We start from the raw sequence: 18511 nt of genomic DNA, 5'->3' as shown, positions 1-18511 counted from the left end.
CCCCCCCCCCCAAATCACACCATCTCCGCTCGGATCGCCGAGCCTGCTTTCTGATCCATCACGCCGCAGATCTAGGCAAGCAGGCATGGCAAGATCGGATCTAGAGAAACCAAACCCTAACACCCATAGGACAGACTATCTACGGATCGAGCGACGGGTGCAAGAGGAAGCCAGGTTCAAAAGTAGCGGGGTACTGGGCGGTGGATACGATCAAACGCGTAATCGTGAATTGACAGTTTTAACACGGACCTGGACGAGGTAGATGGCGGCGCTGCCGGCGAAGACGCCCCAGGTGGCGAGGGCGGTGACGTCCGTGGGCTGGATGCGGCGGGAGGAGAGGAAGCGGGAGAGGGTGGAGCCGGACGCCGGGAGAGCCATCGCCGCCGCTGATTCGCGTCTTGCTGCTTTTCTCTCTCTCTCTTCTCGGGGGCAGGTGAGGAGATTGGGCGAGAGGAAGGAGAAGACTTGTTAAAATGCTTCTTGCGCGTTCTGATGGGCCTGTTCGGAGACAAGGAAGGAAGTTGCGCATGGGGCCAGTCCATCTGATGGGCCTAAAATTGTATTTAGCCTATTCGGCCATAAGGCCCAAACCATTTCTTCTGTTTTGATTGCTGAATAAATGTTGCTAAAAAAAGATTGCTGAATAAATCAGAATGACGCCATTCACATCCATGGACACCCGTGGAAAGCATTGGCGTCCCTCTTGATACTCACGTCATGGGAAATCTGAAACGAGAGGAAGGCATGGGTGCTCCAGAATGTGTACGCTTCGCCGATGGCTATCCTCGCCAAAATCCGCCGAGAGGCTGCTCGCTGGGCCATCGCCAGTGGGAAACATTTCAACGCACGCATGTCGCGAGAGTAGTTCTTTTAAGGCCATTTTGGCGGCCTCGGGCGTGTGTTCTAACTTTTAAAGCTTCTTCTTAATTAATGAAATGCGGAAAAACCTTTTGCCCATGTTTCATTTTTTTTCTCTTCTTTTTGGCTGAAAGAGGTCTGCAGAGCTATATCTAACGTCACAACTTATAGTGAGAGATGACGGGCACGGCAAGAAAAATGCATTGGTGAGCGTGGTGAAAATTGTGCTTTCCCAACAATAAATCTGGTATGAGGTTTTGAGATCTTTTTTTTATGGGGGAAGGTTTCGAGATCTTCACTCTTTTAACTTGGCAATGCTTCCTAAGCAAGTGTGGGGTTTGTTGGAATTATCTAATTCCTTGTGTGCTCAAATTCCTCGGGCAAATGGATAGTTGTTGAGGTTCTCTTCCTTCGCCTGGGAGAGTATTATACGGAAACCAATATTCGATGAAAACCGGTGAAAACCACGAGATGAAGATGTTTTAAAGTTTTTTAAAAAATACGGGATGTTAAGAGGATGATGTTTTATTGCCACACAAAAAATCAAATTGATAGACATTACGAGATATGAGCTATAAAAAAGACAAAATCGGCGTTGAATAGTGCCGAACAGTAATCTCACTATCAAGGGCTGAAATTGTCTTTTTTATAGCTCATATCTCGCAATGTATTTCAACTTGAATTTTTGCGCGGCAATAAAACATCATCCTCTGAACATCCCGTATTTTTTTCAGATTTTTTTTGGAATTTTAAAATATGGTTTCCACAAAGTTTTCATTGAATGTTGGTTTTCATATGATATTCTCCCCCTTCGCCTAGCAAAGCTTATTTGTAGGAATACATACTTCATAAAGTTTGACCAAAGTTATACTTAACAATATCAACATCTATAATATTAAAGATATACAATATAAAAGATAATTTTATGACATTTATTTGATATGATTAATGTTGATAGTTTTTCCTATAATTTTGGTCAGTTGTCCTGAAGTTTGACTTGAGAGAAAACTTATATGCAGAGTAAAAAGAAACGAAGAGAGTATTTGAAGAGTAGACAATGGTGAGAGCATTAACCCTTTCGTGAATTAACCAACACCGCTTGTACTTTACATTTGCTACTTCCTCCTCTTTGCCACGGTGTTTCCTTGCATTATACCATATTTGTGCTCTCACTAGTGTGCGGCATAGATGGCTGGTCATTCATTCACTTGACAGGAAAACCCAGCAGAATGAGCTCGAAGGAGAGCCAAGAACAATGTCATACTTACTGATAAGGCATTATTAGTTATTGTGATGGATCATGACCCATTCGACCAACCTCTTCATGGGCCTCTGGTTCAGCTAGGTGGTTAAGGTTCACATTCTGGGATCAGCAGAAACTTGCCGCACCGGGGAGCAAACGTGGACACGGCTGTAGATTATATTTTTCAGAACTTTCTATATGTTCAATTTCAGAATAAAAAGAATGTCCGGCTTCAAGTGTGTCGACGGTGAAAAGAAATTACAATTTGTCAATGGGAAGTATCTTAAGTGGTCTACCGGCCTTCATCTTAGGACCCCAGTGTTTTTCAGGGTTAGGTAGAAATCTTGGGCTCTTCCGTGCAACTAAACCCCCAGTTGCTTGAGAGAACGATGCCTGGTAGTTGTCAAACCAGTAAAAAAAAGGGGACAAAAATTAGATATAGGAAAAGTAATCAATGAAATCAACTGGAATACTGAATGGAATAACAGAGGCTTCAGAAGTATGAAAGGTCGAATTGTATAATTGCTTAGTTTATATAACTTACTTATGTCCACAGATAAGCATATTTCTGGAATAATCACTACACGGGAAGTCAGGGAATATATGTCGGCGAAGGAAAACACCTACCTTAATATATGGAATGAACAAAGTGGTGGCCAAATTGTGACTGGTGTGCAAAACAGAGCAATAATTGATCCTTCTAAACCAATACAAAAATGCAATAGTTTGTATGCTTCCAGTTAGCGCAACATCAGGTCAGTATTAGGTCTCTGTGCACAATAATTTGAGGTCTCTCTACAGATGGTTTCCGAGATTTCAGCCGGGTTTCTATAACTTTGACCAAAGTATCCAGATACATTTAAAATCAGCAAAATAGACAGGGTTCTACTAGGAGAGAGCTAGGACACAGTAAAAATTGATCACTTCTGGTTACTTGTACCAATTGAAATCCCAGCAGAGAGCTTGACTAGTGCTAGTGTTATGACCGGCATAGGGGCTTAGCCCAGTGGGTTATGGCCCAAGTATCTTAATTAGGGGCTTAGCCCAATTATCTTATCGTATTAGGATCGTTTGTTTAGGAGTCAAGTAAACCTCTCTATATAAGGAGAGGAGATATATCAATCTAATCAAGCAAGAAGCAATCAATATTTGCTCGGCTTCTCTTAGGGAGCCGGGAGACCTAAACCCTAGATGCCTCCTGCTTTCGCCGCCGCTGCTCCCGTCGCAAGGACGGCGCCACGCCGCCGGCCGCCGCGCACCAGCCCTCGCCCTTCCCCCTCCTTCCCCTACAACCTACGCCCTAGATTCCTAGCTCCTACCAATTTGGTATCCAGAGACTTGGGTCCGATCATGTCTTCGTCAACACCGTCGCCGCCGCTGCCCGCCTCCACCACCGCGCCGATGACGTCCGCCCCGATGACCACCGCCGGGGCCTACACGCTGTCGGGCCCGGTCACCACCGCGGGCTCCTCACCGCCGCCGGCACCCATCACGTCCGCGCCGCCGACGACCGCCGTCTTCACGCCGGAACAGATGACCAGCACGCTGCGGGATCTCATGATGGCCGTCCAAGGGCTCCACCTCAACCAGTACCACCAGCATATGGTTGGGCCGTACGCACCTCCGCCGGCTGCGCCGATCGCCGCCTACGGTCACCCCACGCTGCCATGGCCGTCCCAGGGCGCGCCTACCTACAGCGGGCAGCCGCTGCTGCCGTTCCAGGCAGGCTCCCCCGCGCTGCCGTGGCCGTCCCAGGGCGCGCCTACCTACAGCGGGCAGCCGCTGTTACCGTTCCAGGCGGGTCCCCCTGCGCTGCCGTGGCCGGCCCAGGGCGCGCCGGCCTGCACCAGGCTGCCGCTACTGCCGTTCCAGGCAGGGCACCCCGGCGAGACCACTCCAGCCGCGGCTCCTCTGTGGCATCTGCCGCCGTTGCCAGCTACGGCTCCCCTATGGCATCTGCAGCCGCCTTCCCCCGTGGCAACCGACGCACCCGCCCACCCTCCACAGCCGACGCTGCAACCACCGGCGCTACCTCTGCCCAGCTCAGGGGCGTCCTCGCCGGCCGGCCTTTTGATACATGAGGTCCGGTTTTCGGCCTCCCCGTCGCCACTACCAGCTTGGGCGGCTGGGTCTTCGCCATCGCCGGTCTACACCACAGCTCCGGAGCAGCCGACCCCGTTTTCGTAGTTCGGCGGGCCATCCAGCTCCGCGGGTCCTTACCCGGAGTACTCCGACCAGGCGCCACCCGCCTCGCTGCTCCGCACCTCCGAGCCAGCTCGACACGGCGCTCCGACCCAGACGCCGCCGCGGTTCGCCAAGATCGACTTCGCCACCTATGACGGCATGGAGGACCCCCTCAACTGGCTCAACCAGTTCTTTCGCGGGCAGCACACCCTCGCCTCGAAGCGCACCTGGCTCGCCTCTTACCACCTCCGCGGCGCGGCACAGACCTGGTACTACGCCCTCGAGCAGGACAAGGGCAGCATTCCCCCTTGGGAGCGCTTCCGCGAGCTCTGCCTCCTTCGTTTTGGGCCCCCAATCCGCGGGAGCCGCCTGGCGGAGCTAGGCCGCCTTCCCTTCACCTCCACGGTTCAGGACTTCGCCGACCGTTTCCAGGCCCTGGCATGCCACACGTCAGGTGTGACGGCGCAGCAGCGGGCCGACCTCTTTGTCGGTGGACTTCCGGATCACATCCGCGTGGACGTGGAGCTTCGGGGACCCCAGGATATCCAGACGGCCATGTACTATGCCCGCGCGTTCGAGCGCCGCGCGGTGGCCGTCCAGCAGGAGTCACCGTCCCAGGCCACTGGGTCGCTACCCTGGCCAGATCCCGCTCAGGGTCAGCCTGCTCAGTCTTTCGCGGCACCCCTCGCCGCGACCGCGGCTCGCCCGTTTCGCCGGCTCACCTCGGCCGAGCTACTCGAGCGTCGCCGCCAAGGGTTGTGCTTCAACTGCGACGAGCCCTACACGCCCGGCCACGCCTGCCCGCGACTCTTCTACCTGGAGGTTGCAGACTACATTCCGGAGGACGCCGTCGCCGCCGACCTTGCCGCCCCAGCTGTCGCGAAGGTGTTTGACGCTGGTTGATCACCTCGAGGAGTTCAGCAAGCGCTTCCCCACCTTACAGCTCGAGGACGAGCTATTTGTGCAGGCGGGGAGAAGTGTTATGACCGGCATAGGGGCTTAGCCCAGTGGGTTATGGCCCAAGTATCTTAATTAGGGGCTTAGCCCAATTATCTTATCGTATTAGGATCGTTTGCTTAGGAGTCAAGTAAACCTCTCTATATAAGGAGAGGAGATGTATCAATCTAATCAAGCAAGAAGCAATCAATATTTGCTCGGCTTCCCTTAGGGAGCTGGGAGACCTAAACCCTAGACGCCTCCTGCTTTCGCCGCCGCTGCTCCCGTCGCAAGGACGGCGCCACGCCGCCGGCCGCCGCGCACCAGCCCTCGCCCTTTCCCCTCCTTCCCCTACAACCTACGCCCTAGATCCGGTAGGGCCCTAGCTCCTACCAGCTAGTCTGGATCGTGTTGCTCAGAAAATCATGAGGCCAACCCGTCAGGAATAACAGAGATACATAAAACCAAACACCAATGGTACAAGGAATGGTTTGCTTTCACTTAAACATAACATTCAGGCAACGATTAAAACATTAGGGAAACAGAGCGCCGTTAATGAGAAGAGCCCTTAGCTCAGCTCAAGCTTAACAAGAGTGGAATATTAGTACTGTGTCCAAGTCACTCATGGTTAGCTTCACATAGTTCTGTCAGATTAATACAAGAAACAAACACAAGCTTCTGATGTCTGATCACAAGACCATAAAGTAAAAACTCATGCTTAAAATAAGCAAAAATTTGCAAGCATATGTAACTCACTTTTGCATAGAAACATTTTACTTCTCATGCATTGTTCATAAAAGGATACTAAGCTGTGTTTTATGATCCATACCTGCAATTGAGGCTCTTGGGAAAGTATCCTGCTACCTGGAAGATTCTCAGGTTGAGATTTTACCGGGTGAAGCTTGACCTGCAGGCACAGGAAGCCAATTAATGAAAAGTCTGCTGTGTCTGATACTCTGATTAACCAAGAAAATCTGAGATTTCTATCATACCCAACATCGCATGATGTCCCAAATTACAGACATTGGTGCATCTGTTTTCAGAGCTAGCGGATCCGCATGGCTACCTGATATTTGATAGCCAGCATTTCTTATAGCCGAATGAAACATAACCATGGTTGGATTGGTGCACTTCAATGTTGCACATATACTGTGAAGACTGACGAATAAAGGTGCATTGGGCAATTCCTGCACAAGAAAATCCCTTGTGATTTATGGATCCAATATAAACAACAGAATGTTAACATCTCAATGTATGTTCGATTCAGAGATTCTTTGTTTTAATGCATGCTATTTCAAATCGGGCCATTTATTTTAGCATAACATCATGTCTAAGAACTAGAGGTTATGGCTCCCAAGAAGAGCTAACCTGATTGGTGGAAATGGTATTCCAAATTGCCAGAAATAAAGTTAGTGTGCCATGAAGGATACCAGCTGCTGAGAGTGAAGGTTGATGTTCTTTCCTACCAGATACATATCGTGGTAGACAGATTGTTGTCAGGAATGGCATTGTTCTGGTGCAAGTGCAGATTCTGACATTCTTGGGTTTTTTGCAGATTCTGAGCACAGTTTAATATCCCAGATATCTCCCCTACCTGGCGATGTTAACACACTATCTGATTACCACCAACTCTACGAAATACTCAAATTTTGGCAAAGCCTCCTGTGTTTATGGGGACATCCACGGCAGACAATTTAGAATTATAACAGATAACATCCATATGACTCAATTAATCAATCACGCAGTTCATCGTTCTCAACATGTCTAGACTCGGTGGTAATCAGATAGTGTGGTAGCTTTCACCAGGTAGGGGAGATATCTGGGATGTTACACACAACACAGGGCATCCAATGGGTTTCCAGAATGCATATCAGGCAGGCCATTTACATAAAGATTTGTCGCTACCTTTTGGTCTGGGAATGTTTAACACCTTCCTAGAATCAGATGCAAGCAAGTCTATATCACTTCAATTGGAGGAGTGTGTAAACCAAGGGTTAAAAGTTATACTCGAAAAAGCAAGGATAATGCTGGACACTGCCATTAACTGTCTCCAGATGAGTTTCTGTTGCGGAGTGTGTAACCATGTAGCACGCGTAGACCTCCTCCAGTTAACGCATCAGTGCACTGGAACGAATACTGATACTCAACCAGTGGGCAGCCATTCTGCTGGACTTTTAGTCTAACGGAAAGTTCATTTTCGCTATCAACAAAATCAAGAATTTATTCAGTACTATTCTTCTTTTTTCTTTTTGTTAGTGACTTCGCCTTACAGAGATACGAGGTTATTTTACTACACAAAACCCGAGCCTGACACCAAAAATAACCATACAAAGTGATTTAAGTGCAAATATATTTGGATGCCCATTTGCCTATGCTGCCAACGTGACACTTGTACATATACCATTCAAGTAATGAATCAGAATATATGCACATCCGCGAATAGCTTCTATCCTATCAGCTTCTTTCTTAAACAATTCTGTATTAAAAGCATTAAAATTCACTAATCTGTACACTTTTCGTCCTGTTCATGTTTCATTTCCTCTAACATAATAATCAGCAGTCAACATAAGCATAACCAAAAGAGAAGACAAACCAAAATAGTACCTCTGATACTGACGTTAGTATAGCTGAAATTTTTGCATAAGCTTGATATAAACCACTTGTTGCTCGGATATTTGATAAAATGGAAGCAGCCCAATCCCTGTCATGTATTGGATCACTCCATATAGGCCCCCCCATAACAAATTTACCGCCACACTCAGAACACTCTTGAGGCACAGTAGGGCAAAAATTTGGTAGAGGAATATTCCTCTTATCCTGGATCAGAGGATCATATTCATAAGCATGCCATGCAAAACAATGGAACAAGAAAAGAGGAGTAGAGTCTACCTTTGAGTTTATTCTTCCAACATTTTGTAAGTGAAATGAATTGCAACCAACACATTGATATACATGTGAAAATTTGAGAGGTGAGCTTTTCACCGTGCTAGCCGACCTGCACAGTGAAAGAGGCACATTGGTAAGATCAATTTGTGGGAAACCATATTACAAACACCAAGGAGAGGCAGAGGCAGGAGACAACGTGAAGATTCGCACAAAAACCCTAATGTAGAAATCCATGTGCACTGATATGACAGGAACTATATAGCGCTTGTGGCGGATAGCATGTGACTGCAAGCAAAACAAGGAAAATGAATTGATGGATCGTCATAATGACTGTGAATAGAAGAGACTCTCAGATCTAACCTCGATGCAGGCAAGAAGAATTCTCAAGGCCATCTCATGGCGGTATTTGCCTCTTACTGGATAAGAACCATATCTGCAGGTATAGATAACTGTTATGGTAGAATTAAATGATGTAGTCATGCAGTTGATGATTGATAATCGAATATTAAACTCACTTGGAAAAACAAACTTCTGCATTGCCCCCAGCAAGCACTGCCATGTCTGTAGCTGAGCACATCAAGATACCACCATCTGCAACACATTGAACTGCTGAATCAAGGAATGCAGCTGGTGATCCATAAGGATCAAGATCAACCTGATTCAGCAAGTACATAGGACATCAATACAGCATGATATGGATGCATATTATCCTCAAACGCGAGGAAAAGTGACCACGTGCAGATGGAAACAAAAGAAGAGGATATGATATGATTTTAACAATTCACTGCAAAGAAGTAGTTCCCTTGGTCAATGTGTCACCCTCGCATGTGTGCAATCAAAATTCCCTAACTTTGACAACATACAGAAATATCTATGCTAGTTGCATGGAAAGGTGACAAATAGACCAGTCATCATTCACCGAAAGTACATTCATAACACTGTCCTTTTAGACTTCTTTGGTAGTGTGAAGCTATTGCGCGGAGAAGATGGCCAGGACGGCCCAGCGTGAAAAGATGAGATACTAGAATGGGGATAAGAATAACATCTATATAAAGGGCTGTCTGAACCAATTACCGACTAAGCTCACTGGGATACATACTATACTTCTACTAACTGACTCAATCTCTAATATACTTCCCAACTGATTACAGATTCAACTTCCTGATTTTTGCTGGATACCGGACTGTCGTGGAGTGCTGGACACACTGGCCGTTCTTGCCGCACATGTAGTTGCTGCCGCCGCCATGATACTCTTACTGCCAGGCCCATTGTCCACAGCATTGTTGCAAAACATAATAATTAAATTGTATGTGTATGGATACCATACATACCAAAATTCACAAACTTAATATTTATAAACAGAGGAATAGCCATATTACAGCAATGATGTGAGTGCGCTGTGCCACTATTTCCTATATGTAAGAAAGTAAATAAAAAAAACTTGGAACACCAAGTGTTTGATTTCTATGCAAGACATAAGGTATTACAGTATTGACACGCTGCAAGTGTCTAGAAACAGATTCGCACGAGTAATCGTGTCGGCTATATGTTTTTGTTTCTTACTTTTGTAGGATGTAGCATTGCAGCGTGATATGCAAAAATATTAGGCAATACTAAATTCTACGACACTGAGTTCTGAATTTGCCAGCTTATATATAGAAACATAATTTATATCTGCTTGATTTGATTTTCTACTCAGTCAGGAACACAAATATGAAGTAATATAGCAAATACAATAGCTACTTGTCCAAAAATGTGTAACTGCCATTTAATTTTCCTCGGCACTCAAACTGATACATAACAAATGATTCGAGAGTTACATTTCTATTAAAGTAAAGTAGTAAAGCCATACCACATCAAATTCTTTAGGGTGAGTGAGCATGTAAATGCGAGCGTCAGCAAGATGTGGCACCACCTTCGAAGATGCAAGAATGCCATTGTGATAGATATTTCTCTTACAGGATTCTATAGCAACTGCAGTTAATCAAACAAATGTTTAGCATCATCAGACATAAAATAGGGTGTTATTTCCAAGGACTCAAAATATACTTCGCAACCAAAAGATTTCTGAAAATTCATCTGAAACATTCTGACAGAAATATCAGAATGTACCTTCATTATTGTCAAGAGCTATAACTTCCCCAATTCCATCCACCTCAAGTGCATATCGGATAGCTCTTAACCCTGATGCAGCCAAAGCCTACAAAATTCATGACAAGAAGGATCTGAAGTGAAAAGATAGGCATTGTTTATGCAAATACTACTGCCGTACTAAGGTTATGTACATAATTTAAAAATGGGAGAACTTCCAGAAGAAATATACTATATCATAGCACATCACAGCTTGAACTGATCATTATTAAACAACAGGACTTCATAAATGCACCTCAAGAACTTTAGGTGCTTTAAGGCTCGATTCCTCTCTCAATGCAGTGTCTTCAGATCCTGTGGTAGCAGGGTCCAATCCATCGGCATGCTGCTCCGGCGGTATTTCAGCACGCCTGCCTGCTGCATCACAGAAATCGCTCAAGCATTGGTGCACCTTTTAAACGGAAAAAGGTTTGTAAACTAGCAGTGCGAATTGTGTCCAAAGAGTACCTTTTAATTGGGTATCATGCTCTTCCTGTCTTTTCGAAATAAACCATCTCAAAACAGCAATGGAAAGGTCTCTGTTGTTAACCTGGTGAGAATCGAATTCATAAGTACAAACAACTTGAACATATTTCTAAAGCTACCATCAGACGAAAATCCGAATTTCCAGAGGAAATATTGGATAGTAACCATAGTAGATTGTTCTTTTGTGAGTTGTGATGATACTGTTTGACAGTGAAGCTGCAGCAGCCATGGGTTCTAGCAGTATATAGCAACTTGTTTAGTCTGTAATTCTTGCAGTTCTAACGAAATGAACCGAAATCATCAAACAGATGACCACTACTATTATTTTCCAGAAGGAACGACTGCACTACTGTTCGTGCAACCATCAGGTGAAGCAGCAATGGCATCAGCCTGACAAAAGAAAATCAAATCTGCAGCACACGTAGACAAGAAGCAAAGGAGGCGAAACCTGAGCCTTGTTGAAGAAGACCGAATTGGACTTGTCCGCGAATATCTCCGCCCGCCCTTCCCTGACGGTCTCCGGGGCCGCGGCTATCTCCGGCGGCTCCGAGGCGGAGGCGGAGGAGGACGAGCAGGGACAGGAGGCGAACCAGAGGCTGAGGACGCGATTTGTGGAGGAATGCACGCGCGTGCTGAGGAAGCGAGAGAAACCACATGCTATGGTCATCAAATCGCCCGAGGACGCCGCATGGGGAGGAAGGAGTCGCGACGGCGAGCGGGCGGGCGGAGGCGGCCGTCGACCTTGGGGCGCCGGAAAAGTGTGCTTCTTGGATAACAGGGGGAGTGCTTGCTGCGTCTGCGGGTGCGCGACGCGCCGGAGGTGGGGGGTTCGGGCTAGCTGGGCCACCGCGTGAATGGGCCATCGGCTCTTTTAACCGAGCCCAAATGCACCTGTTAATCAACTATTTGAAATTGTCTAAAAAAATCAAGTATTTGAAAAATGTTAAATGTGTTTACAAAAAATGTTGACCATGTGTTAAAAAAATTTAGTCAAGCATTTGAAAAATGTTAAATATGTATTAAAAATGTTAATCTTGTACTTCAAAGATGTTAATAAAACATTTGAAAAAAGTTAAGTGTGTATACAAAAAATGTTGACCATGTATTGAAAAATAATTAAATGTGTATTTGAAAAATACATTAGATATATACCAAAAACGTACTATGTGTATAAAAAATTTCAAAAATGTTAATCATGTATAAAAATGTTGAATCTGTACTGAAAAAAGATGTATTGAACAAAAAGGAACCGATGAAAATCAACAAAAACTAAAGAAAAGCAAAGAAACCCAAAAAGAAAACAAAGAAAACAAAAACAAAAGAATGAAAAACCGAAGAGACCAATTCAAAAGAATGAAAGCGAGAAAAGTGATGAAAACAAAGGAAAAAACGAAGAAATAAAGAAAGAGGAGGCACGCTGGAGGAGAGCAGGGCGCAACGGCGGGTCACTAGGAGGCCGAGAAGATGACAAGGGCGCCAGCGATTGAGGCTCTCTGGATTCTATTCGTCGACCTCATAAATCTCTGGCATCCATGGCATGCACCAAGCATAGGAGGAGGAGGCGCCCATGCCGCCTAGCCCCTTTCCCCCTCGAGCCAACGCCACCGTGCGCCATGGCCGCGAGCTGGGCCGGCCTCCTGCACCACAGCCGCGTGCACCCCTGGTTGCAGTCTCGCTTGCGCGCACTCCTGCAGCCCCACGCGCGTCCTCTATGAGTATTTAACAAAAAACTACCACATTTCATGGAACCGTGCCTACAAACTGAAGGAAATATGCCCTAGAGGCAATAATAAAGTTATTATTTATTTCCTTATATCATGATAAATGTTTATTATTCATGCTAGAATTGTATTAACCGGAAACATAATACATGTGTGAATACATAGACAAACAGAGTGTCACTAATATGCCTCTACTTGACTAGCTCGTTGATCAAACATGGTTATGTTTCCTAACCATAGACATAAGTTGTCATTTGATTAACGGGATCACATCATTAGGAGAATGATGTGATTGACCTGACCCATTCCGTTAGCTTAGCACTTGATCGTTTAGTTTGTTGTTATTGCTTTCTTCATGACTTATACATGTTCCTATGACTATGAGATTATGCAACTCCCGTTTACCGGAGGAACACTTTGTGTGCCACCAAACGTCACAACGTAACTGGGTGATTATAAAGGTGCTCTATAGGTGTCTCCAAAGGTACTTGTTGGGTTGGCGTATTTCGAGATTAAGATTTGTCACTCCGATTGTTGGAGAGGTATCTCTGGGCCCACTCGGTAATGCACATCACTATAAGCCTTGCAAGCATTGCAACTAATAAGTTAGTTGCGGGATGATGTATTACGGAACGAGTAAAGAGACTTGCCGGTAACGAGATTGAACTAGGTATTGAGATACCGACGATCGAATCTCGGGCAAATAACATACCGATGACAAAGGGAACAACGTGTGTTGTTATGTGGTCTGACCGATAAAGATCTTCGTAGAATATGTAGGAGCCAATATGGGCATCCAGGTCTCGCTATTGGTTATTGACCAGAGGGGTGTCTCGGTCATGTCTACATAGTTCTCGAACCCGTAGGGTCCGCACGCTTAACGTTCGTTGATGATATAGTACTATATGAGTTATGTATGTTGATGACCGAATGTTGTTCGGAGTCCGGGATGAGATCACGGACATGGCGAGGAACTCCGGAATGGTCCGGAGATAAAGTTTGATATATGGGATAGTAGTGTTTGATCTCCAAAAGGGTTCCGGAATTCACCGGAAGGGGTTTCGGATGTTTCCCGAAATGTTTGGGCACGAGAACACTTTATCTGGGCCAAAGGGGAAAGCCCACGAGGCTTTTGGAAAGTGCAAAAGGAAGTTTTGCGGAGACCAGAGGCTAGACGCCAGGAACCCTGGCGTCTAGGGGGTAGACGCCGGGAACCCTGGCGTCTAGGGGGTAGACGCCGGGAACCCTGGCGTCTAGCCCTGGAGTCCGAGAAGGACTCTTGCCTTTCGAGTGAAACCGACTTTGAGGAGGCTTTTACTCCAAGTTTCGACCCCAGGGCTCAACATATAAATAGAGGGGTAGGGCTAGCACCAAAGAGACATCAAGAAACACCAAGCCGTGTGCCGGCAACCCCGTCCCCTCTAGTTTATCCTCCGTCATAGTTTTCGTAGTGCTTAGGCGAAGCCCTGCGGAGATTGTTCTTCACCAACACCGTCACCACGCCGTCGTGCTGCTGGAACTCATCTACTACTTCGCCCCTCTTGCTGGATCGAGAAGGCGAGGACGTCACCGAGCCGAACGTGTGCAGAACTCGGAGGTACCGTGCTTTCGGTACTTGGATCGGTCGGACGTGAAGACGTACGACTACATAAACCGCGTTGATATAACGCTTCCGCGAACGGTCTACGAGGGTACATAGACAACACTTGTTGCTATGCATCACCATGATCTTGCGTGTGCGTAGGAATTTTTTTGAAATTACTACGTTCCCCAACAATGGTATCAGAGCTAGGTTTTATGCGTTGATGTTGTGCACGAGTAGAACACAAGTGAGTTGTGGGCGATATAAGTCATACTGCTTACCAGCATGTCATACTTTGGTTCGGCGGTATTGTTGGATGAAGGCCCGGACCGACATTACACGTACGCTTACGCGAGACTGGTTCTACCGACGTGCTTTGCACACAAGTGGTTGGCGGGTGTCAGTTTCTCCAACTTTAGTTGAACCAAGTGTGGCTACGCCCGGTCCTTGCGAAGGTTAAAACAGCACCAACTTGACAAACTATCGTTGTGGTTTTGATGCGTAGGTAAGAACGGTTCTTGCTTAAGCCCGTAGCAGCCACGTAAAACTTGCAACAACAAAGTAGAGGACGTCTAACTTGTTTTTGCAGGGCATGTTGTGATGTGATATGGTCAAGACATGATGCTAAATTTTATTGTATGAGATGATCATGTTTTGTAACCCAGTTATCGGCAACTGGCAGGAGCCATATGGTTGTCGCTTTATTGTATGCAATGCAATTGCGCTGTAATGCTTTACTTTATCACTAAGCGGTAGCGATAGTCATGGAAGCATAAGATTGGCGAGACGACAACGATGCTACGATGGAGATCAAGGTGTCGTGCCGGTGACGATGGTGATCATGACGGTGCTTCGGAGATGGAGATCACAAGCACAAGATGATGATGGCCATATCATATCACTTATATTGATTGCATGTGATGTTTATCTTTTATGCATCTTATCTTGCTTTGATTGACGGTAGCATTATAAGATGATCTCTCACTAAATTTCAAGATAAAAGTGTTCTCCCTGAGTATGCACCGTTGCCAAAGTTCGTCGTGCCCAGACACCATGTGATGATCGGGTGTGATAAGCTCTACGTCCATCTACAACGGGTGCAAGCCAATTTTGCACACGTAGAATACTCAGGTTAAACTTTACGAGCCTAGCATATGCAGATATGGCCTCGAAACAATGAGACCGAAAGGTCGAGCGTGAATCATATAGTAGATATGATCAACATATTGATGTTCACCACTGAAAACTACTCCATTTCACGTGATGATCGGTTATGGTTTAGTTGATTTGGATCACGTGATCACTTAGATGATTAGAGGGACGTCTATCTAAGTGAGAGTTCTTAAGTAATATGATTAATTGAACTTTAATTTATCATGAACTTAGTCCTGGTAGTATTAGCATATCTATGTTGTAGATCAATAGCTCGCGTTTAGCTCCTCCGTTTTATTTTTGATATGTTCCTAGAGAAAACTAAGTTGAAAAATGTTAGTAGCAATGATGCGGATTGGATTCGTGATCTGAGATTTATCCTCATTGCTGCACAGAAGAATTATGTATTTGATGCACCGCTAGGTGACAAACCTATTGCAGGAGCAGATGCAGATGTTATGAATATTTGGCTAGCTCAATATGATGACTACTTGATAGTTTAGTGCACCATGCTTAAACGGCTTAGAATCGGGACTTCAAAGACATTTTGAACGTCATGGACCATATGAGATGTTCCAGGAGTTGAAGTTAATATTTCAAGCAAATACCCGAGTTGAGAGATATGAAGTCTCCAACAAGTTCTATAGCTAAAAGATGGAGGAGAATAGCTCAAGCAGTGAGCATGTGCTCAGATTGTCTGGGTACTACAATCGCTTGAATCAAGTGGGAGTTAATCTTCCAGATAAAATAGTGATTGCCAGAATTCTCTAGTCACCATCACCAAGTTAGTAGAACTTCATGATGAACTATGATATGCAAGGGATAACGGAAACGATTCCCAAGCTCTTCGTGATGCTGAAATCGACGAAGGTAGAAATTAAGAAAAAAACATCAAGTGTTGATGGTTAACAAGACCACTAGTTTTAAGAAAAGGGCAAAGGGAAAGAAAAGGAACTTCAAGAAGAACGACAAGCAAGTTGCTGCTCAAGTGAAGAAGCTCAAGTCTGGACCTAAGCCTAAGACTAAGTGTTTCTACTGCAAAGGGACTGGTCACTAGAAGCGGAACCACCCCAAGTATTTGGTGGATAAGAAGGATGGCAAAGTGAACAAAGCTATATTTGATATACATGTTATTGATGTGTACTTTACTAGTGTTTATAGCAACCCCTCAGTATTTGATACTGGTTCAGTTTCTAAGAGTAGTAACTCGAAATGGGAGTTGCAAAATAAACAGAGACTAGTTAAGGGTGAAGTGACGATGTGTGTTGGAAGTGGTTTCAAGATTGATATGATCATCATCGCACACTCCCTATACTTTTGGGATTAGTGTTGAACCTAAATAAATGTTATTTGGTGTTTGTGTTAGAAATAAATATGATTGAATCATGTTTATTGCAATACGGTTATTCATGTAAATTAGAGAATAATTGTTGTTCTGTTTACATGAATAAAACCTTTATGGTCATACACCCAATAAAAATGGTTTGTTGGATCTCGATCGTGGTGATACACATTTTCATAATATTGAAGCCAAAAGATGCGAAGTTAATAATGATAGTACAACTTATTTATGGCACTGCCGTTTAGGTCATATTGCTGTAAAGCGCATGAAGAAAATCCATACTGATGGGCTTTTGGAATCACTTGATTATGAATCAGTTGATGCTTGCGAACCATGCCTCATGGGCAAGATGACTAAGACTCCGTTCTCCGGAACAATGAAGCGAGCAACAAACTTGATTGGAAATAATACATACTGATGTATGCAGTCCAATGAGTGTTGAGGCTCGCGGCGGGTATCGTTATTTTCTGACCTTTACAGATGATTTGAGCAAATATGAGTATATCTACTTGATGAAACACAAGTCTGAAACATTTGAAAAGTTCAAAGAATTTCAGAGTGAAGTGGAGAATCATCGTAACAAAATAAAAGTTTCTACAATATGATCGCAGAAGTAAAATATTTGAGTTACGAGTTTGGCCTTCAGTTAAAACAATGTGAAATAGTTTCACTACCCACGCCACCTGGAACACCACAGTGTAATGGTGTGTCCGAACGTCGTAACCGTGCTTTATTAGATATGGTGCGATCTATGATGTATCTTACCAATTACCACTATAGTTTTAAGGTTATGCATTAGAGACAGCTACATTCAAGTTAAATAGGGCATCATCTAAATCCGTTGAGATGACACCGTATGAACTATGGTTTGGCAAGAAACCTAAGCTATCGTTTCTTAAAGTTTGAGGTTGCAATGTTTATGTGAAAAAGTTTCAACTTGATAAGCTCTAACCCAAATCAGAGAAGTGCGTCTTCATAGGATACCCAAAAAAAATGGGTACACCTTCTATCACAGATCCGAAGGCAATATATTCGTTGCTTTGAATGGATCCTTTCTAGAAAAATGAGTTTTTCTCGAAAGAAGTAAGTGGGAGGAAAGTAGAACTTGATGAGGTAACTGTACCTGCTCCTTTATTGGAAAGTAGTTCATCACAGAAATATGTTCCTGTGACTACTACACCGATTAGTGAGGAAGCTAATGATGATGATCATGTAACTTCAGATCAAGTTACTACCGTACCTCGTACATAAACCAGAGTGAGATCTGCACCAGAGTGGTACGATAATCCTGTTCTGGAGGTCATGTTACTTAACCATGACGAGCCTACGAACTATGAGGAAGCGATGATGAGCCCAGATTCCGCGAAATGGCTTGATGCCATGAAATCTGAGATGAGATCCATGTATGAGAACAAAGTATGGACTTTGATTGACTTGCCCAATGATCGGCGAGACATTGAGATTAAATGGATCTTCAAGAGGAAGACGGACGCTGATAGTAGTGTTACTATCTACAAAGCTAGAATTGTCGCAAAAAGGTTTTCGACAAGTTCAAGGTGTTGACTACGATGAGAGTTTCTCACTCATATCTATGCTTAAGGCTGTCCGAATCATGTTAGCAATTGCCGCATTTTATGAAATCTGGCAAATGGATAAACAAAACTGCATTCCTTAATGGATTTATTAAAGAAGAGTTGTATATGATGCAACCAGAAGGTTTTGTCAATCCTAAAGGTACTAACAAAATATGCAAGCTCCAGCAATCCATCTATGGACTGGTGCAAGCATCTTGGAGTTGGAATATATGCTTTGATAAGTTGATCAAAGCATATAGTTTTATACAGGCTTCATGTATTTACAACAAAGTGAGTGGGAGCACTACAGCATTTCTAATAAGTATATGTGAAAGACATATTGTTATCGGAAATAATGTAGAATTATTCTGCAAAGCATAAAGGAATGTTTGAAAGGAGTTTTTCAAAGAAAGACAT

At 44.6% G+C, this 18511-nt stretch overlaps 2 protein-coding genes across 3 annotated transcripts in view; both read right to left on the bottom strand.

Annotated features, from left to right (window-relative positions):
* LOC125535644 (cytochrome b-c1 complex subunit 10, mitochondrial) overlaps positions 1 to 520 on the bottom strand; it is a 72350-nt gene extending 71830 nt beyond the window's left edge. The window contains exon 1 of the mRNA XM_048698716.1: positions 250 to 520. Coding sequence (XP_048554673.1) covers positions 250 to 378 — 129 coding nt within the window. The 5' untranslated portion in view covers positions 379 to 520. The remainder of the gene's footprint in view (positions 1 to 249) is intronic.
* Positions 521 to 2233: 1713 nt separating this feature from the next.
* Positions 2234 to 11548, bottom strand: LOC125535642 (probable tRNA (guanine(26)-N(2))-dimethyltransferase 1). Of its 2 annotated transcripts, none has more exons than XM_048698712.1 (13): positions 11172 to 11548; positions 10706 to 10787; positions 10494 to 10615; positions 10220 to 10307; positions 9960 to 10081; positions 8623 to 8762; positions 8468 to 8540; positions 8304 to 8392; positions 8111 to 8216; positions 7826 to 8038; positions 6214 to 6408; positions 6051 to 6128; positions 2234 to 2494 (listed from the first exon to the last, which is right to left on the bottom strand). In XM_048698712.1, the coding sequence occupies exons 1-13, from the start codon at positions 11388 to 11390 to the stop codon at positions 2360 to 2362; spliced, it is 1662 nt and encodes a 553-aa protein (XP_048554669.1). In that variant the 5' UTR covers positions 11391 to 11548; the 3' UTR covers positions 2234 to 2359. The 2 variants fall into 2 exon arrangements, with proteins under 2 accessions (XP_048554669.1, XP_048554670.1); XM_048698713.1 differs by having other exon boundaries at positions 10494 to 10612; positions 11172 to 11547.
* Positions 11549 to 18511: the final 6963 nt, after the last annotated feature.

Source organism: Triticum urartu, chromosome 2 (assembly GCF_003073215.2).
Source record: "Triticum urartu cultivar G1812 chromosome 2, Tu2.1, whole genome shotgun sequence".
In the NCBI taxonomy this organism is placed as follows: Eukaryota; Viridiplantae; Streptophyta; class Magnoliopsida; order Poales; family Poaceae; genus Triticum; species Triticum urartu.
This window is presented reverse-complemented; position numbering and strand designations above follow the sequence as displayed.

Coding starts and splice junctions, on each gene's coding strand:
- LOC125535642 (XM_048698712.1), bottom strand. CDS start 11,390: ATGACCATAGCATGTGGTTTCTCTCGCTTCCTCAGCACGCGCGTGCAT. Junction 8,217..8,303: donor GTTTTTGTGCGAATCTTCAC/GTTGTCTCCTGC, acceptor TTCACTGTGCAG/GTCGGCTAGCACGGTGAAAA. Junction 2,495..6,050: donor CCCAAGAGCCTCAATTGCAG/GTATGGATCATA, acceptor GACAACTACCAG/GCATCGTTCTCTCAAGCAAC.